Source organism: Salvia hispanica, chromosome 2, assembly GCF_029641045.1.
Source record: "Salvia hispanica isolate PSC_SH4W2 chromosome 2, Shi_PSC_v1, whole genome shotgun sequence".
In the NCBI taxonomy this organism is placed as follows: Eukaryota; Viridiplantae; Streptophyta; class Magnoliopsida; order Lamiales; family Lamiaceae; genus Salvia; species Salvia hispanica.
The window spans coordinates 57,992,238-58,018,956 of NC_142693.1; the positions used below are offsets into that span (position 1 = coordinate 57,992,238).

At 36.2% G+C, this 26,719-nt stretch overlaps 2 protein-coding genes across 3 annotated transcripts; one reads left to right on the top strand and one right to left on the bottom strand.

Moving 5' to 3' along the window:
• Positions 1–1,144: 1,144 nt before the first annotated feature.
• On the bottom strand, positions 1,145–6,569 carry LOC125198359 (uncharacterized). 2 transcript variants are annotated; one of them, XM_089066025.1, is made up of 8 exons: positions 6,305–6,569; positions 5,305–5,447; positions 4,105–4,352; positions 3,290–3,409; positions 3,043–3,196; positions 2,448–2,584; positions 2,332–2,367; positions 1,145–2,101 (listed from the first exon to the last, which is right to left on the bottom strand). In XM_089066025.1, the coding sequence occupies exons 2-8, from the start codon at positions 5,378–5,380 to the stop codon at positions 1,334–1,336; spliced, it is 1,539 nt and encodes a 512-aa protein (XP_088922151.1). In that variant the 5' UTR covers positions 5,381–5,447; positions 6,305–6,569; the 3' UTR covers positions 1,145–1,333. The 2 variants fall into 2 exon arrangements, with proteins under 2 accessions (XP_088922151.1, XP_088922150.1); XM_089066024.1 differs by having other exon boundaries at positions 3,043–3,199; positions 6,305–6,568.
• A 17,179-nt stretch (positions 6,570–23,748) lies between these two features.
• Positions 23,749–25,727, top strand: LOC125223407 (exocyst complex component EXO70C2-like). The gene has a single exon (XM_048126923.2). The coding sequence runs from the start codon at positions 23,825–23,827 to the stop codon at positions 25,577–25,579; it is 1,755 nt and encodes a 584-aa protein (XP_047982880.2). The 5' UTR covers positions 23,749–23,824; the 3' UTR covers positions 25,580–25,727.
• Positions 25,728–26,719: the final 992 nt, after the last annotated feature.

Here is a 26,719-nt window from a genome sequence, read left to right on the forward strand (position 1 = left end):
AGGTTTTAAAAAAAAAAAAAAAAAAAATCGGAAAACACCGTCGGCCGATCGCTAGCCGATCGGGCCCCTGCAATGGCGGCTAGCCGATCGGCCAGCGGATCGGCTAGCGACGAGCGATTGGCCAGCCCACGCCGATGCGCTCGCCGATTTCGCGCTGGCCGGTCGCAATGGTTCGGCTAGCCGATCGGCTAGCGCGACGAATCGGCTAGCCGGTCGCTTGCCGACCATTGCGGATGCTCTAATCTCTTCGTGTCATACTATTTCAATTTTAAAAATCAATTTTCGATATGTATTCTGATTTACTATTTTCAGTTTTATTTCTGTAGTTATATTTTATGTATTGAGTAATATACTTTTATGCTATTTTTTGATAGAGATAAATCAATTAACAACTAATTAAATTAATCCCTATAATCATGAAGATTAAATTTATCGATATAATTTTGAAAATTGATTTTGCCTAACATATTATAGGTAGAATATCAACTCGGTTGATTAATTCTTAGACCAAGTTATCATTAACTATCGAACATCAACTCAATTAATTCATTCTATTAGAATTATGATTTCCAGATTAACTCATCCTAGATCAATTTCACAAAAAATACTAATGATCTACTACTACATAAAATTTGATAGATGTATTTAATACTAGTATCCCGTCCCAAGAATTCCAGAACCATGATATCTAGAAATAAAACAAGTATTACAGTATCCTGTATTAATTGGAACAAATATCATTCATTTCTTTTTTATTTTATTTTATTTTTTACTTTCATTCATTTCTTAAATGTTTTGCAGGAATATTGGTTGATTAATTATGATATACACAGTAGATTTGTTTTTAATTTTAAAACCAGATTGTTAGTTTAATTAATTATGAAATACACTAGATTTGTTTAAGCAATTGTAAAATCAAATATCATTGTAATCTTTAACCTAAAATAAATACTTAGAAGTTAAGAAGGTCTCTACGTACAAAATAACATAAATTTCAAAATTAGTTAATGGAAAAAATAGTACAAACGCGGATACAATATGTCTAATCGCGATCTTTTGTTAATTGTTTATTAAATAAAAATCAATCCATCAAACATGGCCTAGATTCTGGATACAATTTTAATACAGATAAAATGTAACAGACTCAAAATAGAAACTTCCCAACTCTCTTAAAGTCCAATCATTTTGTAGAAATTAAGTTACAAACAACCTAAACTACAATGGGCAAATCACTATATCCAATCCGAATCATTCATTTCTACTGTATAATGAAACAAAGCTTAACAAGGTTTTTTACACCAAACAGACACCTAGCCGGACTGCAGCACTGATTCTACCGACGGCTCATCGGTGCCATCGGTAAGGATGGCTGACCGTAGAAACCACAGTCAGGTGGAAAATTTTGGTAGCCATTGGATGGAGGACCAAACGGAGAAACTCCGGCTGCAGATGGGCCGGCAGGGGCGTAACTAGGTGGGGGTAGTGGTGGCTGTAGGCTCGGGCTGTAGGTGTACTGACCGCCCAGGATAGGCATCGCGGTTTGCATGTATTGGGGCACCGGGTATGATTGCATAGGCGGTGGCATTGGCGGTGGGGGAGGCGGAGATGATGGCGGGGGCGGGGGCGGGGGTGGGGGTGGGGGTGGGGATTCGTCGGAGTCCAACCCCTGCGAGGTGACCGGCCGATTGTGCTCGAAGGCTGGAGCCGGTGCCTGGGAATTCTGAGGGATGTAAGAAGGGTGTTTATTCTCGAACTTAGCCCTCTTCTCAGGGGGGCCGTTGATGGAGCTTCCGATCACTCCTTCTGATGCAATAGACGAGAGCACGAAAGTCAGCATCTGGGTGGAAGACGACGATGATGTGAGTTTTGCTGCGACTGCAGCTGCTGCAGATTTGGGATCTTCTTCAATGTGGCTAGAGTTTTCGGGAAAGGGCACCTGCCGGGTGTAGGTCACAGAAGCTGTCTGCTCCCCCGATGTAGGAGTCAATTTCAGCAGCATCTGAGATGCTGGAATCGCGTGTCTATTCTGCTCGACGAGAACCTGTCTGTGACCATTGCCACCAAGAAGTTTGCCTGCCTGCTCGGAATGTGTCTGTGCTGCCTGAGAAGTTTGAATCCGGGGGCAGTATGGTTAGAAACAACTATCTGTAGATTGTGTACGTGCAGATAACGAAATCTGTAACGGTAAAACAATCCGGAAGTTTCTTAAAATCACTCCAAACAGTGGAATCATTGAGTAAGTTCGATGATGATCCAGTTCTAAGCGTCCATATATATGTAAATTAACTATAAATGCAAAGTTCAGCATCGTTAAACGAGCATCTTATATACCTGAAGTTGATCTCGAACTTGGCTCAGCTTATAAACCTATTAACAATATGAGTGGTTCAAGGTTAGATACAAAAATAAATTGCAACAAAACGATGAATTTATGTTCCAAGCAATACCTGCTCCTGTAGAGCTTCCTGTAACAAAGACACAAGATTTGCTCTAGCAGATTCAACAACAGCGAGTTGCTCGATGCAGTCCCTCAGAACTGCATGCTGCTCCTTGAGCTCATCGCCAACACCACCCTTAACATGGCCTGCTCAATAGTTTTTCCATGGAACTGTCAGAAAAAAATTGTAAAATAAATGGGCAAAGTAACTTATATACCAAGAGTCAATGACAGAGAAGTTTGAAAGGTAAACTGTGTACAATTCAAGTATCCGAAATATACTGGCATACGACAACATGAAGCTTCCCAAATAGTTTGAGATATGTCTTTGTCACAGAAGGCTGCCATATCCAGGACTAGTAATTGTTTGATAAATCTTAGAAAGTTAAAAGGTAAAGTGTGCAAGAAAGGAAAAAAGATAGTGCATTCTAAACAATAAGATCCACCAGACTGATATGTACGTACTAAAAGCCTATTAAAGAAGAAGATACACTACTTATATTCGCAGAATCATGTACATTAGTCAAGCATAAAAGCGACAGAAGAACTTCGGGGTTTTATCAAATATGGTAAACAATGGCGCATGAGAATGAAAACAAACATACCTAGTCGAGAACCACTGTCGACTTCTTTATCCACTTTTTCAACAATGGTTATAGAATTTCTACATTTTCTGAAAATGGCATCCTCATCCAAATGACTGCTAGATACAGCTTCATAACCAGAAACTAGTTTTTTCAATAGATTCCCGCCAGCTGGCTGCTGTTTACAGAAGAAAGAAAAAGCAATTACTGGAAATTAAAATACACAAATCATGCATAGGTGTTACAGGATTTGCCATTTCAAATGTACCACTTTAGGTCCGCTAAGGTTCCGAGTATTATTGCCATTGTCCAATTGCCTCTTTACAAACTCTTCTTTGAGAATTTGGCCTCTCGAGCCAAATACTTTTCTCTCCTCCCAGATACTAATCTGCATATGATGAAAAAAAATCAAACAGAGTAAGACTTTCAAGAACAATTCTGAGAACTTTGTTGTAATAGAGAAGATGAATACCAACAGAATAAAAATCCTAATCACATTTCACCCTACACGCCTTTGAGTTTGTAGAGTAAGATGCATAAAAAGAGTGCAAGGAGGAGAGAAAGAGGCATGGAAGAGAACTAGCACAGCTGCACAGAGATTCGAAAGCATTTGAAATAGATGAAATATTTAACAATCTCTATTTTTCGTGGTGAAGAAACCTATAAAACTAAAGTGTGGGATTATTTTAAGAATTATGTGGAAGTAATATCAAAGAAATAAAGAATTTGGAAAATGCCTCAACATCATTATTTTTTCATGCAAATATGCAATCTATGTACAGCACATGCACGATATACCAACAAACTCGAATTGAGCCATTTGAGTTAGAAAGTAAGATTGCTCTTACACTGAATAAGGAGATGCAAAATTGCTCTAAGAAATTTCTGTTCACCTTCTTAAGCTTTTATTTGTACTGTTTGTTCACAGAAATTATGCATTTACCATTACCACATCAGATCTTCTTCATCTATCATAGATATAACATCCTATGGTTAAGTCTTCATAGTTCACAATCATTTCCTCGACAACCACCAACAGAAAACAGCATCCACAAAACAAGAATGAAGAAAAGATGCACATACCAGGCGTAAAGCAGCACTCTTTGCATTTTCATCTCCATGTTCAATAACATCATGAAGAGAGTCTGGTAGAACCTTCCAAAACTCTGCAACAAACTCTGCACCCTTTCGTCTGCTGTTCTGGAGAATGTCATTTGCAAGATATAGAAAAGGCAGGCGCTGCTCACGATGAGCACAATGAAACTGCCTATCCCATGTTTCTACGACTTGTTTTGCTTTGTTCATATGAAAAATGCACCAGTGTGATAGAGCTTAGTAATGTCAAGGAAAAATTCAGATAAAATCTACAATGATAATCCCCCATCAGTAGGTAATATATGTTGCGACTTGAGAGATTGGTTCAGCAAACACACGATTAGCATTTGTGTAGTGTATGGAATATCCTAACCCTTGAGAGCATTAGATTAATATATTCTAATAGACAATGAGTATCGCTTTTATGAGTAAAATTGATAGCACCGGTGGGTATTACTTTCTTGGGGCAGCAATGTTGTCGATGGCGTACCACAACCAACCCAAAAACCACCACAGGGATATGGCAGGTCGGCATGGCAGGATATGGCGGTCAATAAATAAATAAAATGTTATTAATATATAGTATAAGATATGAAATACAAAATGCAAAAACTAAGAATATAACAAAAATATAATATCTCAAATCTTAGAACAATAATTAAAGCATAAAGTCATAATATAATGTCCAATAATTAAAATCTTAACTCAACAATCAGATAAAATGTAGTAGTATCATATCATGTCAAAATTACTGGAGGTTGGCGGCAATTCTGAAGGCAGGCTGCGGTGCTGGCAGCGGAACAAGGAGACAGAAGATAAGGATAAGAGAGAGAGTTACGTTTGTCTACCAATAGGTTTGAGATTTTAAACATAAAAGTCTTCTTTTAATTCGGATGTGTGCCGGTTATGTGGATAAACGGGACATGTTACAGGTTAATGTGCTAAAAATTGAAAACTAGTGCCATAAAGGCCATGTGGGCCACCACCAAAAACTGCCAAAAGCCACCACGGCGTTTGAATTTCGCTTAAAATCCGCCATGACATAGGCCATGCAGCTAGTTAACAACATCGCGGGGCGGAAACTCCTAGAGGTAATAAGGCGACAAAGCATATAACTAACAAAAATTTAGCAATAAAAGCTATGAGAAGATCCTGAAATAATTGGTAACTAATAACATGGCAGGATACTCTCAATGCTTTGCTGCGAGCTGTTGAGCTTTAACAGCTTGTCAACCAGTATCTGCGGATTAAAAGTGCTTACCATGCTGTCTTGCTCAAGTCTGCTAAGTCAGTGAGTCCCTAGCAGACCACTATACAAAGCGAAACTGATACTGCAATTGCGAAAGGATTCAAAACACATGTAAGCCCCCAATCACATTGGAAATAACCACACACACGCGCAAACATGGAGAGACATAATGAGAGGTAGTTGCCACGTGATCACCTTGTAGACAACCCCATGCAAACATAGTAATGATAGTAATACAGGCAATACCCACTTAAGCAATGAAAATAGTTGGAAGTTCATGCATGACGATGACGTAAAGATCAATTATAAAAAATCTGAAAGCTAAAATTCAGCATAAAAACAACACTGAGATCTGCAGATGTCGGTCTTTTAACCATTCGAAGGTTTACTAAGATACTACTAAATCTTCAAACATCGTTTCATGATTGCATGCATTCACACGATACGATCTACTTCACTATATCACAACCAGTTCAATTATCAGTACATCAACAATAATTAAACACAAAAATATTTATTTCATCTCCCTGCTCGAAACACATGCACATAGAAGCTCATCTAGATAATGTGGATACAAACACTTTGTCAAAAGAACCATTTTCTGGTTAATTTGACAAAATTGGGATATCCACCTAAACTCAGCAAGTCAGCATATAGTAAAATTTGGATGAAATCTGATAAAAAAGCGAGGAATGCTGTGAACAGCTAGTTTTTACCAAAAATGATCAATTTACTTCTGAAATTGATGGACAGAATTTAAAGGCCACATCACATAAATCATTAACAAAAACAGAAAATTAGCACATAAAAATAACGCACGGCTTTTTTTTAATTACTATAAGGAGATAGAATCACAGGATACGAAGAATATATGCTGATTATACCCAAAGAAACAAGCTACGAATTGAAATTAGGAAAGATGACTTAAAAAATAGAAACCTTTATACGAAATACGAGCCTCTTGCGGTAAAGGTTGAATTTTCTTCAAACTTCATACTCAATTTTCATGTCCAGTTAAGGGATTCGATCTTTTGGGTTATCAGGCAGAATTTAGTAAGCAGAGAGGTGGTTTGAATTGCAAGAATTTGAGACTGATTTAGGGTTTGTAATTACAAATTGGATTTGAGGATTGTATCTCGCGGGTCAGGGAATCAAAGAATCAAAGTAGACTTGCGATGACGCTACTGCTATTTTCCACCGCGTCAATATTTCGTTTTTTACAATATTTAATGATTATTTTGACTTCTATTTAATTCTTTCACTTATTTTATTTTTTCATATTTATCTCACTTTATTCCATTTTTTAGTACTGTTTTTTCTTCACTTTATTTAACTAGTTAAACTTCGATTTTTAGTTGTTATGTCAAAATAAAATGCATTATATAAATTTGGATAAATTGGAGTATTATCAATCTATAACTATACGCTCTAAAGTACTTCCATGTGGAAACAAACAAACTTTTTTTGTGTTTCCCAAATAGTTATCTTTAGAAGCTTGTATAAAGAAGTCGTGAGGTTTTTACAACTTCACCACTCTTTTAATCTAACCTCATAATCTTTTTAGTTTTCCTTTTTGCCTTTGTCTTTGTTGAATTAATGTGACCTATTATTCTTTGGGCTTGGTTTTTTTTTTTTTTTTGTATGTCTGGGCTGTTATCCTTTTTGGACTTAGCCCAGAAGCCCAATCACTTAATAAGGGCCGCTGGATTTCTGCCACGTGTCTCCTCCACCCGGATTGAGTCTGCTAGCCGTTGGATTAAGGGTTTGTTGTGTGTGTTTGTTATGTGAGGAGTGAGCCGTGCGAATCCTCTACATTCTCATTCTCTACACTCTCTCTCTACACTCTGAAACTCTCTGACTTCTCTCTTCGATCTTCGATTGCTTCTCCGGTTGATTCCTTGAGGATCTTCACCATTCTTGTGTGAATATTCAAGTGTTGTGGTGTAGGAAGGCAACTGCTTCGGTTGCTTGTTGTGTGAGAACTAGGGTTTCTGTTCTGAGGCGATTCTAGTGATCTAATCCGGTGGAAAGGAGTGGTGTGGTGAAGGTATCGACGGTGTGAGGGTAGACTCCAGTTGATTCATCGTTGCTCCCTTGGATTTGGTTTCTAGTAGAATAGATCTGGGCTATGTGGCGGGCTCTGAGCCATATCTTGTGATCTATTCTGTTTGGTTCCTCTCTTTGTGTGATTTACTTGTATTTGATCCGAAAGGATCTTGTGTTGTAATTCTAACAAGTTTCTTGAGTGTGTAGGTACTCCAAGAAGTCAAGGTTGCTCAAGAACCCTAGATAGGACTTGTTACTGCAATTGTAATAGTTGTGAGGGCTTCTTCTTTGTAATTTGTATACATATCAGTCGCGTGGTTGGAGTTTGACTGAGCTCCCTTAATGAAAAACAAAGAGGTCTTGGTAATTAGTGAATCCGACCCTAATCTGATCCCTACAGTGGTATCAGAGCCACGGGGGAATTAGGGCGGCACGCCAAGTCGCATAAGGAGGTGGGCAAGTGGAATCCTCCTTCGAGTGAGGGTTCGCTCTGGTAAATTGGCTTTATCTCCTGGTTTTATTTTTCTGTTTAACGCCACCTATAGGCTTGGGATCTTGTTTTCTGGTAGATAGTCTCTGGCAAAGACTTAGGTCTCTTTGTGCTTTTTGTTCTTTCTGTGTTGCTTCCGCTGGTTCTTGTGCTCTGTGATCGTGTGATCTCATTTTACTTGACCACCAAGCACCTATACTGCCCAAGTGACCCCCTGCGCCCTCCACAAGCGAGTGATTGCGAGCTGGGATAGCCTTGGCCAGTGTTGCTCGTGACAGTCAAGGATTTGAGGTCCTTTCTGTTGTTGTGAAAGCCCTGTACCTGTTTTTTGTGTTTGCTGGTGTATGTCTGTGTGCTCTCAGGTGTGTAAGTTTGTGTGTTTCAATCTTGCCTCCTGTGTTCTTGCAAAAATTGTTGTAAAAATGTCTCAGTCTGTGGGTTTGGTTCCATATAATGGTAAAAATAATTTTGCTATTTGGAAACAGAAAATGAAGTGTGTTTTGATTCAACAAAAAGTTTTCAAGGTTGTTGATGGCTTCTTACCTGAGGATACTGCTCAGGATAGGAAAGATGAGATGAATGAGTTGGCTAGGGCCACTATTGTGCTAAACTTGTCTAATTCTGTGATTAGGAAAGTTGATCATGTTGAATCTGCTTCTGAAATGTGGAAATTACTTGATACTTTGTTCACTGAAACCTCTATGTCCTCAAGGATGTATTTGCTTGAAAAATTGTTTAAGTTTAAGCTTGATCTTGCTAAGGACATAGATGATAATGAGGTTTCAGAAGCTTGTTCAAGATATTAAAAGATCTGGTGACACCACAATAGATGCTTATACCAGTATTGCCCTAATGAATGTCATTCCTGACTCTTATAGTGATGTAAAAGCTGCCATTAAGTATGGCAAAGACTCTGCTCCTCTGGATTTAATTGTTAGCTCCCTAAAGTCTAAGGAACTTGAACTTAGGGAAAGAGCTGCTGATAAGAATGCCTATAACAAAGTCCTTAATATTAGAGGTAGGTCTAAAACCAGAGGGGGAAATGAATCAGGTAGTGGCTCCAACTCAGGTAATAATGGCAAGAAAAAGTATAGATCTAGGTCCAGAAGTAAGGATCCTAAGACCTATAGGAAGTGTTTTAACTGTGGGGATGTAGGGCACTATAAAAAGGAGTGCACTAAACCTAAAAAGAATAAATTCCATAATTATAATTCCCAGGTTGAACCTCTTGTCAATGTGGCTACTTATGATAACTTGAATGATTCTGTGTTTATGGTGCATGACCTGCCTCTTGTGAATGCTTCCCCTGCATGCCCCTTTACTACTAATGATTGGCTATGTGACTCTGGTTGCACTTATCATGTGAGTCCTTTCAAGGAAGTGTTTTCTGAGCTGAAGCCTGTAACTAAAACCTTTGTGTCAATGGCTGATGACAAGAAATGTGAAATTCTTGGTATTGGCACTGTGTGTTTGAAATTTGAAAATGGTTATGTGCTCAACTTGAAGGATGTGAGATATGTTCCAGATCTGTGCTATAACCTGATGTCTTGTACTGCTCTTGAAAATGAGGGTATGGGGGGAAAATGGGGAGAAGGCTGCATGAAAATTTCCAAAGGGTCTATGTGTCTGTTCAAAGCTAACAAAGAGTGTGGTTTATATGTCTGTACTGCTGTGCCTCTTTCATGTGAAAAAGCTTATGCCAATGTTGTTAAAACTGATAGAACCATGTTGTGGCACAATAGGCTTGGTCACATGAGTGCTAAAGGTCTGAGTATTCTGAAAAAACATGCCATCCTGACTGATAATGATGTCCAAAGTGATTTGCCCTTTTATGATTCTTGTGTGCTAGGTAAACATCATAGGGTTTCTTTCCCTTCTACTCCTGCACCTGCAAATGTGAGTAAATGTATTTTGGAGTACTTGCATATGGATGTTTGGGGTCCTGCCTCTGTGTCTTCTCACTCTAGATGTGTGGTGTTTTTTGATGAGACACAAGTCAGATATTTTTGAAAAACTTAAAACTTGGAAAACCTTGATTGAAACTCAAACTGGTAAGAAAATCAAGGCTATTAGACCTGATAATGGCCTAGAATTCTGTAATAATCAAATGGATGACTTATGTGATGGCTTTGGTATTAAAAGACATAAAACTGTACCATATACTCCTCAGCAAAATGGGGTTGCTGAGAGAATGAACAGAACTCTTCTTGAAAAAGTGAGATGCATGCTATCTAAGTCTGGTTTGTCTAAAAAATTTTGGGGTGAGGCTTTGTTAACTGTTACTTATTTGGTAAATAGGTCTCCATCTGTGCCTTTGATTGGTCAATGTCCTGAATATGTGTTCTATGGAAAACCTCTTAATTTTTCTCACCTAAGGGTCTTTGGCTGTTCTGCTTTTGTGCATCACAAGTCTGATAAACTTGAGCCTAGATCTAGGAAAGGAGTTTTTCTAGGGTACCCAGAGGGTGTTAAAGGTTATAGAGTATGGCTTAGGGATGAACCTGGGTTTAAGGTCATCATAAGCAGGGATGTTGTCTTCAATGAAGCTGAATTCTCCTGCTTGAGATTGACAAGTACCCCAGATCCCATAGATGTGGACAATGAGCCTCTTAATGAGGTGGAGTCCACAGACTCACTCACTGCTGTGGAGCCTCTCAATGATGCTCCAAGTGAGGTGGAGCAGCCCTTCTGGAACACCTATCCAACCTATATGCCTGATGAAACACCTGATGAAGGACACCCAAATGGTGTTCAAAATAATGTGACTGCCCAAAATGTTTGTGACAACCTACCTGATATGCATGCTAGTCCTGCTAGAAATGCTCCTCCTGCCCCTGTTCAAAATGTGATTAATAGCCCTGCTGGTATTCAGAATGCCATTGATGCTCCTAACTTACAGGATTATGTGCTTGCTAGAGATAGAGCTAGAAGAACTAATGTTAAGAAACCTGTTAAGTTTGATGGCTTTGTTGGTTTAGTTGCTCTTATAAACTTAGCTTTCAATGTGCATGAGTCAGATGGGGATGAACCCCAAACATACAAGCAAGCTACTAAATCTAAATTTTGGAGTCAGTGGCATAAAGCCATGTTGGAGGAGATGCACTCTTTGAAAATTAACCTTACTTGGATCCTTGTACCTTTGCCTCCTGGTGCATCTGTGGTTGATTGCAGGTGGCTTTATAAATTGAAAAATGAGGTGGAGGGCCTTAGATACAAGGCTAGACTAGTGGCAAAAGGCTTTACCCAACAAGAGGGGGTAGATTATACAGAGATTTTTGCCCCTATTGTTAAATTTACCACTGTGAGATTAATGCTTGCCTTATGTGCTCATTTTAATTGGGAATTAAAACAGATGGATGTTAAGACTGCCTTCTTGCATGGTGACTTAGACAAACCTATTTACATGAAACAGCCTGGAGGCTTTGTTGATCCCAAGTTCCCTAATCATGTGTGTTTGTTGAAGAAGGCCCTGTATGGTTTGAAGCAATCTCCCAGGCAGTGGAACATCAAGTTCAATAATTGTATGCATAAGTTAGGTTTTGTGAGAAGTACCTTTGATGCATGCTTGTATATTAAAGATCTTGATTCTGTTCCTGTGTTTCTTTTGCTATATGTGGATGATATGCTTATTATGGGACCTTGTTTAAAAACTATTAAGGCTGTGCAATCTTCTTTGAGTGATAACTTTGACATGAAAGACTTAGGGGATGCTCAGAAAATTCTTGGCATATGCATTGTGAGAGATAGAAAACAGTGTTCTCTTGTTCTGCATCAGGAACCTTATGTGTATAAAGTGTTGAAGAAATTTAACATGTTTGATGCTAAGCCTGCTTCTGTTCCCCTTGCTGCTCATTTTATGTTGAGTAAAGATTTGTGCCCTAAGTCTCAGTTTGATATTGATGCCATGAAGAAAGTCTCTTATGCTAATGCTATTGGATCAGTGATGTACTTGATGGTCAGCACTAGGCCTGACATTGCCTATGTTGTGTCTTGCCTTAGTAGATATATGGCGAACCCTGGTTTTGTTCATTGGGAGGCTTTGAGGTAGCTTCTGAGATATCTTAAGCACACTGCCAAGTATGGGCTGTGTTACTCTAAATGTGATGATGGTGTTTTACTAACTGGCTTTGTGGATTCCAACTATGCTAATGACAGAGATAAGAGGAAGTCAACTACCTCCTATGTGTTTACTGTTTGCAGGTCATGTGTTAGTTGGAAGTCACAGCTACAGCATATAGTGGCTTTGTCTACTACTGAGTCAAAATATATTGCTATCACTGAGGCAATGAAAAAAGTTGTTTGGTTAAAGGGAGTTCTCTCTGAACTTAAGTTTGTGAATGAATCTCCTACTGTGTTTTCTGATTCTCAATCTGCTATTCAGTTATGTAAAAACCCTATTTTTCATGATAGGACAAAACATATTGATGTGAGATTTCATTACATTAGAGATATTGTTGAAAAAGGTGAAATTTTTCTTCAAAAGGTGCACACTGACAAAAACCCTGCTGATATGGGGACTAAATGCTTACCTGTTAATAAATTGCTCACTTGCATTAGGATTTTGCATTTTGATTGTGGTTAGCATGTGCATGTCCCGGGGGTAAGTCCTAGTTGACTCTGTGAGCCTTGGTTCTATGAGATCACTGGGCATGAAAGACCTACAAGGCTAGTTGATTTGCCATTGGTGATCTTCTTGTGATCTTGTAGGCAATTCTTTGGTTATTTCCTTGACTAATGAGCATTAATGCTCTCTGGTGTCAGGATCTAACCTTGTGGGCTGTGATGAAAATGCCTAAGCCTTTAGCCTATGATTGGTTTCCTAGAATAAGAGTCCAAGGTGGAGCATGTTGAATTAATGTGGCCTATTATTCTTTGGGCTTGGTTTTTTTTTTTTTTTTGTGTCTGGGCTGTTATCCTTTTTGGACTTAGCCCAGAAGCCCAATCACTTAATAAGGGCCGCTGGATTTCTGCCACGTGTCTCCTCCACCCGGATTGAGTCTGCTGGCCGTTGGATTAAGGGTTTGTTGTGTGTGTTTGTTATGTGAGGAGTGAGCCGTGCGAATCCTCTACATTCTCATTCTCTACACTTTCTCTCTACACTCTGAAACTCTCTGACTTCTCTCTTCGATCTCCGATTGCTTCTCCGGTTGATTCCTTGAGGATCTTCACCATTCTTGTGTGAATATTCAAGTGTTGTGGGGTAGGAAGACAACTGCTTCGGTTGCTTGTTGTGTGAGAACTAGGGTTTCTGTTCTGAGGCGATTCTAGTGATAAATCCGGTGGAAAGGAGTGGTGTGGTGAAGGTATCGACGGTGTGAGGGTAGACTCCAGTTGATTCATCGTTGCTCCCTTGGATTTGGTTTCTAGTAGAATAGATCTGGGCTATGTGGCGGGCTCTGAGCCATATCTTGTGATCTATTCTGTTTGGTTCCTCTCTTTGTGTGATTTACTTGTATTTGATCCGAAAGGATCTTGTGTTGTAATTCTAACAAGTTTCTTGAGTGTGTAGGTACTCCAAGAAGTCAAGGTTGCTCAAGAACCCTAGATAGGACTTGTTACTGCAATTGTAATAGTTGTGAGGGCTTCTTCTTTGTAACTTGTATACATATCAGTCGCGTGGTTGGAGTTTGACTGAGCTCCCTTAATGAAGAACAAAGAGGTCTTGGTAATTAGTGAATCCGACCCTAATCTGATCCCTACAGTCTTGTATTCTTAGTGGAAGTAGCTTCCATAATCGTTGGCGTGAAATGGCAAAAATCGAATCCCATACTAAGGACAGATCAATTTTTGTGTCGAATTATGTACGTTTCTCTTCTCATATTATGTACATTTCTCTTCGCATATTTAATAAAATGATTGGGCATTAGTTATTTCAATGATCGATTTATGAATTTATTTGTGGTCGACTCACTTTTTCATATGGAAAAGCTATTATTGTCTATTTGTTGGGAATAAGAATCACTCTTGAAGTCTATATAGAGACGTTAGGAATCATGGAGTTGATGAGAATATGTACTCTTTTTATGAATATTTCCTTTTCTGACATTAGGATATCAGGTTGTACGTTTTTTGTTGTTGTTAATGTTGAATCGTGCTTAATTTTTTTCAATTTTAAGGTCATGCTATATTAGAGGTTCCCGAAAATGGGAACCTCTTTTAGTTTGATGCATTGGTAAAAACACATTTAAAATACGCTCGTATATTCAAACACCAATCGGACTTTAGAAACATATAGACTTGGTTGTGCACACAATGATGGATCCAGGTGGGGTCGGGTGGGGTCGACCGACCCCACCGTAGTCCTACGAGCACTGCCGGAAACTCTATTCTTGGACCTCCGAGATCCCACACAACTCCATCTTCGACCCCACGGAGCTCCGCCTTGACCGCGAGCGGCGGACTTCTAGCACAATCCTTCAGCCTTTTGCAGTAAATAAAAGGGCAGATAAAGAAAATACGTGAGTAAAATAGAATAGATGAGAGAGATGGAGATGGAGAGAGCAGAAACTTCAGACGTATATTCTGAAGAAAAAGAAGATACGTTTAATTCTTATTTTATTCAATCTTTTTTTACCTAATTCAATGGGCTAAATATATGGGCCAATTATTGAAATTAGTTGTGTACTACAGTGATAAAAAAGATAGATCTATTGATTAAGGAGATAATTATGTTTATATTTTTTATTTTATTTTATTTATTGATTTTTTTTCAAAATTCTTGATAAACATGAAAGATTTTGTTTAAATATATCTTTAATAATAAATATTTAAATTATAATTGTATATATTTTTTAAAATAATTATTTATTACTATTAATTTTGTATTATATTCGACCCCACGAGTTTTGATTCCTGGATCCGTCATTGTGTGCACATTTGGTCATGCAGATACCCTTATTTCCATCAAAATGTGCCCTATATTTTCAATTTCTTTGATGTTCACTTTGTTAGATATATTCAGTTTTGGGTCCAAATCTGTGTAAAAACAAGTGTCCAGTTTATGAGAATTGTTTCTCTTAGGCCCAAGATATAGGTTAGAAGCTTGCACTGTTCATCTGATATAAGCAATAACTAAAACTTGAGAAAGTCGTGATATACAATTTTGGGACGCCCAATTTTGGGAGAATTAGACAACAAAAAGGCAAATTTAACACCAAAACTTGCCCAATCACTGAACACCATGTTCAAAACAGATATGGTGGGCCATCCTGTGGCAATTCTCGATCAGTTTTAATTCATGAGATGAACAAATTTGATTAACTGAACTAGGGGCGGGTAGGTACGGTATACCTTACCGAAATCATCATACCGTATACCTTACCGTAAATACGGTATGCGAAAAAGTCATACATTTACCTTACCAAAGTTTTCGGTATACCAAAGTTCGGTATACCTTATTTTCGGTATGACGAATTTCCAGACCGATACCGTATCTTATTTTCAGTATACCGTACCGAAGTTCGGTAAACCTTACTTTTGCGATATACCTGACTTTCAACATCAATTAAAATAGAAAATTAGAATTTTTAGAATATTAATTATATTTTATAATTTTAAAAACAAATTAAATATAATTTATTCATAATTATATTTATATTTCACAATAGATTATATAATTTTAAAATATATAAAATATATTTTATATATATTGTATTTATATTTTGTGGTATATACCTTGGTTTATGGTATATACCTTAATTTACAGTATATACCGAATTTCGGTATGCAGCGGTATACAGCGGTATTTGAAAATTCATACTGTTACCTTACCAGAATCTTTCGGTAAGATATCATACCGTACCGAAAGTCACGGTATACCAAAAATTCGGTATTTTCGGTATTTTTTCGATACGATAATTTCAGTATTTCGGTATTTTTCCCCAGCCCTAAACTGAACAGATGCGCACCATGTTTTTTTCTCTTTAAATTATTTTACTTTTATACTATTAACTATATAATCGATCACCTTTAAATGAAATATTGTTATTTTTATTTATTAGTATTATTCACTTTTAGAAAATAATACTGATATTTCTACAAAATGAATCATTCAAAATATATAAAATAAATTATTATACTCATTCTTTTTTTAAAAACACATTTTACCCTTTAACAGTTTCTTTTACACTAATAATATAATTAACCATATCTAATGAGAATTTGTTATTTTTATTTATTATTAAACCTTCCAGAAAATAAATTTAGATATTTTTACAAAATTAAATTATTCAAAAATATTTAAAATAAAATATTACTATAATCATTCTTTTTTTTAAAACACATTTTATACCCTTTAAATTATTATAAATTGAGGGAACATCTTTTTTGGTCCACGAACTTTGCCAAAGTATCATTTTAGGTCCGTGAATTTTAAAAATATCATTTGAGGTCTACCAACTATGGGTTAATATCAATTGAAGTACTATTTTACTATTTCCAATTTTTTTGGACGAAAATACCCTCAATATCTTTAAGGGTATATATTTTTATTAAACTTATTATATACTCATATTTTTTATAAATATATTTACTAGTATATATTTTTATTAGTATAAACGCTAAACATCAATCTACAGCAATCTATAGATTGCAGTCTAGTGTATTGGATATTGCAGGCCGCATCATCTTGCAGTCTAGAGCATTGGATATTGCAGTCTAGCATATTGGATATTGCAGTCCGCGTAAATTCACCCTTGCGAATTTTTTATGATTGCCACATGACAGCTGATTATTCGTCCACGTATACAAATGATTGGCTAGAAATGGTGGTATGGTGTTGTTTTAAGAGGGGTTGTCATTTTAACACATCCCTAGTAAATATATTTATAAAAAACATGAGTATATGATATGTTTATCAAAAATATATACCCTTAAATATATTGAGGGTATTTTCGGTCAAAAAAACTTGAAAATAGTAAAAAAGTACTTCAATTGATATTAACCCATAGTTAGCAGACTTTAAATGATATTTTCAAAGTTCACGGACCTAAAATGATACTTTGTCAAAGTTCGTCGACTAAAAAAGATGTTCCCTCTTATAAATTTTACATTAATAATATAATTAATCATATATAAATGAAAATTTGTATTTTTTTCATTTATGATTAATATAAAATAAATATAGCTATTCTGAAACTAATTATTTTTACAGAACTTTGTGTACATCAATTCAATAAAACTGAGTATACATTAATATAACAACTATGTTCACAATAGGGGTCAGACCCAAAGATCAAAGGAATTAGCATGCTAAGGCTTCCTACAATCTAGATAACCAATTGCACTATCAACCCATTATTTTTTTACGTCGATATAATTTTTAAGTATAAATGCATATGCGAATTACGTTTTTACCAATTTGGCAAATAAAAAAAAAAAGGTTTCCATTTTAGGAACCTCTAATGGCGAAAGTATAAAACGAGTTGTTCTGGAGTTGATGTTTTGTTATATAAAGATGATGAGAATATGTACTTCATGAAGGAACTGACAGCGGAAGCGCGTTCGAATTTCTAATTTAACAATTAATCAAACTAATAAATCACATAATAATCTGATCTATTTAGCAGATTATTTAGACAAAATCTATTCGCGTAATTCTCACATGTATCATGCTCATAACTTGAATTGATCATGCTTTAAGTATATAGAAACCTAAAACATGCTTTTCTACGGAGCAGAAATAATACCTTATTAATTCTCCAAAGAATTGATGATGGCTAGCGACTTCTCCACGTGACGCTTTGAATACTAGACCACAGATCTTCTCTCTGGTTCCCGAACTGTACTCCAATATCAGTGTGGGCTGATCTCACCGGAATATTATGACTTAAATAAAGAAGACAAAAGAAATCCTACTCCTAAGAGAAGAGAAATTCGAACACCTCTCTGTAGAGGGGGACGAAAATTTTGAGTAATAGTAACAATTATGATTTGTGTCTCCTTTATTCTCCTATTTATATTAAGTTGTATTTGGGCCCAGACAATGATCTATGAAAGGTTTTGGATATGGGCTCATCCAATTTACTTTTTACTAATTAAATTGAACCCACGATTTAATATAAGCTTTAATTGGAATTTCGAGCAGCCACTACAGAAGTAATATTGAACTCTCCCCATCCAAATCCGAAATTATAAGTAATCCGGGTTTCCGTTTTAACTTTCATTTCCCGCGCCTAAGATAAAAATGTCCATTAATTAATTAATGTCTGCTATGGACTTAATTAATTAATTTCTTATTAATTCCAAGAGTGGACTTAACATGAAACGCTTATTTATTATTCATAGGGTGATCAAACTCCAACTAGCTAGGTTCCGAATAATAAAACCTTGTTTCGCGCTCCTCTTGAGGACATTATCAAACGAGACTCACCTCGCTCACGATTCAATATAATAGCAATCCTAGCACCGCTAGATATTAATCACCACTACCTAATATATTAGGATTATTGGGTTACGAAAAACCCGCACCATTTGATAAGTCAAAGTACTATATAATCAATACCGTATGCTCAATGCTAACCTACATTGATTAAGAAACAAATATTTATCAAGACCTCGCCTTTCAGTAGATAGCACAAAGACAAGCCTTGCTGTTAGATCCGTTCAGTGTTTTACCGCACCAATGTCATCTTATTTCAGTAAGGCTTTAGAAATATGCGGACTGACATTGCAACCTTTTACGATGGATAGTCTAATTCCATCTAGGTCGTGAAATTCTTCTTTTTCTTTGTTTAGGACTGACCGTGTTACCTTAAAGTGGACGCCGCCCACAACCGGTCTACTAAAACAAAGACTTAGACTTTGTTAAGTTAACTTGTACATTTAATCATGCAATTAACATCCATTAAATGTAAAACATAATAACATTATGACAGAAATAATCTGTTTTATTTTTTGGAAAATAAAATAAGAGTTTTACAGTATTCAATCACTCGAAACGTGATTTCTAGTATACAAAAATCTAACACTCCATTTATGAAGTTTTCCGTTTTTCGACATGATGACATTGGGTTGTACATTTTTGCTGTTGTTAGCATTGAGTCTTATTAGCGGATTTTTATTTCTTCTTGACATGATTTTTTTTGTGTTTATTGTATTGCCCTTTCTATAAATTGCAAACAAATCGAGTTCGAAATTTTAGAATGGAAATGGTCGAAGGGCAACTTGGAAAAATATTAGTCACAAATACGTATACAAATAGTGCTAACGGAATGGGTCATCACTATCAGATATTCTCTTTGTCAGCCATTAAATGTCTCATTTTTCCTTTTCTTTCCTTTCATCAATAAATATTTCATTTCATTTTTATTATTTTTGGTTAATGAACTCAATATTTACTAACTCATTCCACTCATATTTTATTATAGAGTGAACTACAAAAATGGTCCCTAGACTATGGGTTTATCTCGCCCATAGTCCCTGGACTTTAAAAATATCGTCAATAGTCCCTGGACTAAGGGTTTATCTGGAAATTAGTCCTTTTGGCTTTTTTTGGTACGAAAATACCCTTTGATATTATTTTGGGGGGTTTGGGCAATTTGGTCTTTTTACACTTTTAACATTTTAAATCTGATATTATTTTAGTTATGTACTAACTTTGATATTATTTCAAATTTATCATCCTTTTTTCCCTTTTTTCCATCCTTCACTTTGTTTCTTCATTTCAATATTAGATTTAATTTTATAAAATTTTAAATTTTAATTTTTAAATATCAATAAAAAAATTTAATTATAAAAATTATTAAATATTAAAAATTAATAGTTATAATCAATATTTGATAGTGTATAGAACTATGACAATGCCTTAGTTTTAATCAATATTTAATACTCCCTCTGTCCCACGTTACTTGAGTCATTTTTTTTTTGCACTCGTTTTGGAAAAATAATAATAAATAGTTAAAATGGAGAGAAAAAAAGTAAGAGAGAGAATAATGTAGAGAAGAGTCTTAACTATATTATTTTTTTTTACTTTATTTTCTCTTCACTTTAATTATTTACTATTATTTTTTCAAAAAGAGTGCAAAAAAGAAGTGACTCAAGTAACGTGGGACGAAGGGAGTAGCTTTAATCATAAATAGATTATATAACACAATTTATTCTGAAATAAATATGCATCTAATGTAAGACTAATATAATTTTCGTTTATTAATTTGAAAACAATCAAAATTTACTAGAAAATTTCAACAAAAATACTCCTATATAAAATTTTAAGTAGGATCAAATTTTTAGTCAACTTCATAATATTTAATCACAAGCAATTATAACAACCGAACGGAGGCTAAATAGAATAACTCTTATTTTTCCATCATGATTAATATTATTTTTCTGCACTTCTTATATTATATTAAATAACAAAAATTAATAGTTTTAATCAATATTTGTAGTGTCCATGAATTAATAGTTTTTATTAAAAAAATTTATTGATATTTAAAAATCTAAATATTAAATTTAATTTTATAAAATGAAATCTAATATTGAAATAAAATAACAAATTCAGTGAAGGATAACAAAATGGAAGAAGAATGATAATTTTGAAATAATATCAAAGTTAGTACATAACTAAAATAATATCAGATTTAAAATGTTAAAAGTGTAAAAAGACCAAATTGCCCAAACCCCCCAAAACAATATCAAAGGGTATTTTCGTACCAAAAAAAGCCAAAAGGACTAATTTCGAGATAAATCCTTAGTCCAGGGACTACTGGCGATATTTTTAAAGTCCAGGGACTATGGGCGAGATAAACCCATAGTCCAGGGATCATTTTTGTAGTTCACTCTTTAGTATAACTAGTATCTCCCCCGTGCTATGCACGACATATTATATTTTCTTCCTTTTCTATTTATGTCATATTTTATTTTTAGAATAAGTTTTCTATCACATTAAAATAAAAATTATATTTTCCTTTTTCATGTCACACACAAAACAAAACTCCGTAAAATTCCATGCCGTCCCATAAATATGACATCTTTTATGGAACATGAGAGTATAGTATCAAATTATTATGCATAATAAATATTAATTAAAATCTTTTACACATCTATTACAAAAAAATGTAAACACACGTCGACAACATATAATTAAGAAAATATATAATACTTCATTTATAAGTTTTGGAAGATATATGTACAAAGAGATCGTACTATATTTTAACTTATAAAATAAAAATACATAGTGACGCATATTTTTATAAAAATTTACTTATTAATATTACATTTAATTTGTAAACTTTATTTTAGTTTCATCTAAATCCAGTGGTGGACGCAGAAATTTGTTAGGGTAGAGGCTATATATTCAAATTTTGTATGGAATAATAATTTTCTTATACTTTTCTATTTTGGTAGGGGCTTTTACACATTAATTCACACAAATTATTAAAAAAATTGTAAGATTTTATAACTTAAAAAAAAAAAAAAAAATTGGGAAGGGCTAAGCCCTCCCCCTCATTATGTGTGTCCGCCAGTGTCTAAACCCTAAACCCTTAACTTGTAAAATAAAAATACAAAGTGACAAACACTTTTATAAAAATTTACTTATTAATATTACATTTAATTTGTAAACTTTATTTTAGTTTCATCAGTAGTATTTTCCACAAATTAATAATGTTTTAAACATCAATATGAAATAATTATTCCACAAATTATATGTAAAAAAAGCTATTATCAATACATTAAAGTAATTATACTAATATTATAGTCCAACACAATAATACTAATAAACTATGGCTTGAATTTATATGGAAAAAGTACAATTAAGTGATAATAACCAAAAAAACCCGTCCTTTTTGAATAAAGTTGTTTCTCTTCGAATGAAATTTGTTGGGTTTGTGTTCCATAGGAATGGTCGTATTGAATTATTGGCAAATTTGAAACTGTAGATTGTCATTGCAGGGAGTGATTCTACAGGTGTGTAAAGGATGTGTTAAAAAATGTGACAAATTAAGGTTTAGAATATGTTGACATGTGCACATTGTATAAGACTGATCGAACTACCTTGCCGAGGTATGATAATTTTGTTAATAGGAGTATGGCTCTATTTTTTCTCACAAAAAATTGAAAATAGAAATAATTATCCCTCCCTAATTTGATCACGAAGCTTAATTGGTAAGGTGCCGAGACATGTTCCTTGAATCCTATTGGTCTGCATAGAAAAAGAATGTAAAAATTAATGATTTTAGATAAATAAGAAAAACTTAATAAGTAACGGAACACATAACTTACGATCATAGAAAATACGCGCACACCGGTCTCTGTTGACTGATTTAGTTATTGCTATGCTTTAGATCATGTAGGAATGTGAATTCCATGACTCCAATATTTTCCTGGTAAGATTACAATGTTAGGAACATATTAGTCACACCAAAAGAACGCTTACTTATACTCAAATAAATACACTATCATTGGCAAAGAGTAATAACTTATCGGAAAATATACTTTTTTTTTCCGAGATTTCGTGATGTGATGGGAGGAGACAGTGAGTATGTGAATTATAAGGTAACACATGATACCTATTTATAGCAAAAAGTAGAAAGAAGCTATTATAAATGGATTAAATTATAGCATGATTGGGTTTAGGCTTCAGGGCTCCACATTAACAATATTAAAGATTTATATGTTAGAAAGTTGTAACTGACATTTTGTGAGAAGTTGTAATGTACGTTTAAAACTATAGTATAGAAATTTGCTTATACAATTTTCGCGGGTAGTAACTGACACTTTGCTTACCATTATTATAATAACTTAAAGTTTTGGCAGTAATTTTAATTTATTAGGGTGTAGAAAGCAGTTACAAAATTATGACTACCATATTTGAATATATTAATTCTACGTTAGGCCTGTCAAATCGGGTATAAAATTTCGGGTATCCGATCCCGAATTTCCCAAAATCTAATATCGATACCCGATCCGAAAATAATTTCGGATACCCAAATACCTGACTCGGGTATCTAGTCCCGATAAATCGGGTACCCAATCCCGATTTTGTATTTTTTTAAATTTTTTTTAAGAAAATTAAAAATTCATAAGTTATAATATCCATTATTCATCCATAATAAACATCACAATTCAAACATTAATCCTAAATGTGACTTAAAAGTGAAGGATTTTGAGAGTATATTTAATTATTTAATTTTTTTAAATAAAAGAATAAATATTTAATTTATTAAATTAATAAAAAAAATAAAAAAAATGGGGTAATTTGGGTATACCCGATCGGATATCGGGTAACCGGATAATCCAAAATCTTATACCCGAACCCGATCCCGAAATCCGAAAAATCAGATATCGGATATTCAATTACCCGATATTTCAGGTTTGGATACCCGATATTTGATATCCATTTTGACACCCCTATCTACATTTATATTGTTGATTAAAATCATAGGCATTAAACCTATCACTATAATTACTCAAAATTCCAAAACTTATACATATTTAAATTTATGCCCCAAAACTAATAAATATTCAGTATTAGGCTAAAACTCGCCTTTTATATATGTATAGATACTAATATATAAAAGTAGAATCTCAAACGCCCATAATCCAGGGATCATTTTTGTAGTTCACTCTTTATTATAATACTAATATATAAAAGTAGGATATCAAATTCACTATTTTTTTCTATTCACATTTCTTCATAAATTTAACTACTAACATGAAAACAATTTTCAATACACATACCCAATATAAACCGATCTTTTATAAAAAAAAAATGATATAAGTATGTAATATGGTGGCGGGCACGACCTATCTATCAACACACCAACCAACTTAACTACCACAACGACCATTTGAACTTTTTTGAAATCAAAAGCATCAAAATTCCCCTCCATCTTCGGGTCTGCGTGTTTTCCTCCCTCTCTTCTCTCTTTCTTCTCTCTCCATTGTCCCAAATCCTCTAACAAGGTAAACACCATTCTCCAACACCCATGGATTCCCAAGAAAATGAACACACAAATGAAGAGGAGCCGCCACCTCCGCTCTCCTCCCCTCTCCCTCCCGATCTCTCCACAATCTCCTCCGAAATCGACCAATACATCTCGTCGCAGGAGTCCCTCCCCCCCGACGCCCCCACCATCATCGAGAAATTCCTGATGCTGGTGGAGGAGGAGATGGAGCCCTTCGACTCCACCGACGCCCCCCTCAAATGGACCCGCCTCAAAGAGGAGGACGCCTCTTGGTTCCTCCGAACCACCAACCGCGTTTCCTCCCTCGTCAAACTGCTGGCCGAGTTCCGATCCGATTACAAATACGCCTACACGATCAACCGCGCCGGCAGCGTGCTGCACCGCGCGATGTCGTATTTGGAGGGCGAATTCAAGGCCATTTTAGAGGATCACAGCAAGTCCCCTGGCTCCACCGCGGACCTAACGAGAGTATGCAGCGCCATGCTCAGAGGCGGCTACCAAGACGAGTGCTGCCACGTCTACTTCATCGTGCGGAGGAACGCGCTGGAGGAGAAGATCGTCCAGCAAGGACTGGAGAATGTCAGCATCGACGACATCCACAACAAGCCATGGGAGTCTCTCGAGAGAGACATCGAGGTCTGGATCATGAAATTCACCTCCTTCGCGAAAGACGAATTCCCGCCAGAACGGAATCTGTTAGATTCCGTTTTCGCGGGGGATTCAGATTCCTCCATCCCGGAGATCCTCCTCTCCGCCCTCACGTGCGGGATCACCAAGCACATCCTCAAATTCGCGGAGGCGGTGGCGCTCACGCACCGCTCCCCCGACAAGCTCTTCAAGTACCTCACCATATACGAGGCCGTCAGAGATGTCGTTGCCGGGATCGGGGCCCTGCTGGCGCAGGGCGTCGCGCCCGAGCTCAAAAACGAGGCGTTGATGATCAGAAGCCACCTCGGAGAGGCTATGATCTCAATCCTCACCGAGCTCGAAAACTCCATCAAGAACGACCACGGGAAAAACCCAGTTCCTGGTGGAGCCGTGCATCCAATCACAACCTACATCATGAATTACCTCGAATTCACTGCCATGTACAAGGACTCGCTCGAGCAAGTCTACCTCGAGCACCAGAGGCTCGAGGCGACCATTGCTGCTGCTGCCTCCACTGTTGATGCTGAAGGGGTTGTCGTTTCGCCTTTCCAGGCACAGATCCTCAAGATCATGGACTTGCTCCTCTCGAATCTCGAGGACAAGTCCAAATTCTACAAGGACACTTCCTTAACTTCAATCTTCATGATGAACAACGGGCGTTACATGCTTAAAAAGATCAAGAAATCAGGTGGGCTCCACAGCCTGCTAGCGGAAACGTGGTACCGGAAAATGTCGTCGGATCTCCGGACGTACCACAAGGGGTACCAGAGGGAGACGTGGGGGAAGCTCCTCGGGTTCCTGAACCCGGAGGGGCTGACGGGGAACAACAAGCACGTGAAGCCACTGCTGAAGGAGCGGTTCAAGAATTTCAACGCGCTGTTCGACGACATACGCAAGACGCAGACGAGTTGGGTGATCTCGGACGAGCAGCTGCAGTCGGAGCTGAGGGTTTCGATATCGAACATGGTGGTGCCGGCGTACAGGTCATTTCTGGCGAGGTATAGTCAGATATTTTCGTCGGGGAGGCAGACGGAGAAGTACATCAAGCATCAGCCGGACGATGTTGAGACGGCCATCGAAGGCCTCTTTAGCGGCACTCCGGCCACGTCGGGAAAGAGGAAGCTATGAAGAGGCGGTTTGATGGAGAGGGGAATGATAATTTACTACTGCTTGTTTATGGTTTGGATTTGGAGTTTCAGGTGTAAATTTATGTTATGTAGTACTTGATCATAGATGCTTTTCTTCTAACTTTAGTGCTCCATTCATTTTGGAAATATTTGTAAATTTTGGAGTGGTCAATCTCACACAATAGCCTTTTCTGTCGCATGGAACTATATATACCCTGAATATAAAAAATTATTCGACTCCAATAAAAAGTAGTCATTTGTTTTCTTGCACAGGACTTCTCAAATTATCGCATTTTTCGAAAAAAAACAAACTTTTTCAGCTTATTCAGTGTTATGGTTCTCTCCCTTAACTTGGTTATATATGATTACATGTAAGTATCCATTTAAAGATTATTAAAAAAAAAAAAAAACAAAGCACCCCTGATTATTGAACAAAATTACTTTCATTAAACTCCATGAACCTTCGTGGTCCTACTATACTACTCCATTTCAGCTAAATTATCCTAAACTTATTCAGCCTAATTACTTAGCATCATATATATCTTTAACTATTTTTTCATTGCACACAAGTACACATTTTGACTACGAATCTGACATACTTAGATTTTGCATGGCGTAAAAGGGGGTAGTTTTATATGAATTTGATCCCATTTTATCTAGTTCTGAGCGTGTTTATATATACTTCTCTATTATGTTAGTATTTTTACCATTTTATAAAGAATGTGTAGAAAAAGGTACAAAATATGTTCATATTAACAGCGTTGGTTCGAGACAATTTTTTGTCGATTTTGAAGTCCAATTAGTCCATAATTTTTACCATTCCCTTCGTTTTCGAAAGAACTTCGCATGGGTCTCTTAAACGTCTTAGTTGGAGTTCGATAGAGGAAGATATAGTTGTTTTAAAAGACTACTCGAAGTAGTGACAAAACTGACAACCCGTCGGGTTCACGTGGAAACGAACCCAGTGACCCACCAGTGACGCACGTGGTCATAAATGCTTTCTTCTAACTTTAGTGCTCAATTCATTTTGGAAATATTTGTAAATTTGGTACTCTATTAGAATTCATGCTGCAGTCATATTCCACTAACTTATTTTTATTCACATTTTATTATAAAGCTAATACCCCCGTTCCACAAAAAT

Coding starts and splice junctions, on each gene's coding strand:
- LOC125198359 (XM_089066024.1), bottom strand. CDS start 5,380: ATGGTAAGCACTTTTAATCCGCAGATACTGGTTGACAAGCTGTTAAAG. Junction 4,353..5,304: donor CTCGCAGCAAAGCATTGAGA/GTATCCTGCCAT, acceptor GACATTACTAAG/CTCTATCACACTGGTGCATT. Junction 2,368..2,447: donor AGGAAGCTCTACAGGAGCAG/GTATTGCTTGGA, acceptor TATTGTTAATAG/GTTTATAAGCTGAGCCAAGT.
- LOC125223407 (XM_048126923.2), top strand. CDS start 23,825: ATGGATTCCCAAGAAAATGAACACACAAATGAAGAGGAGCCGCCACCT.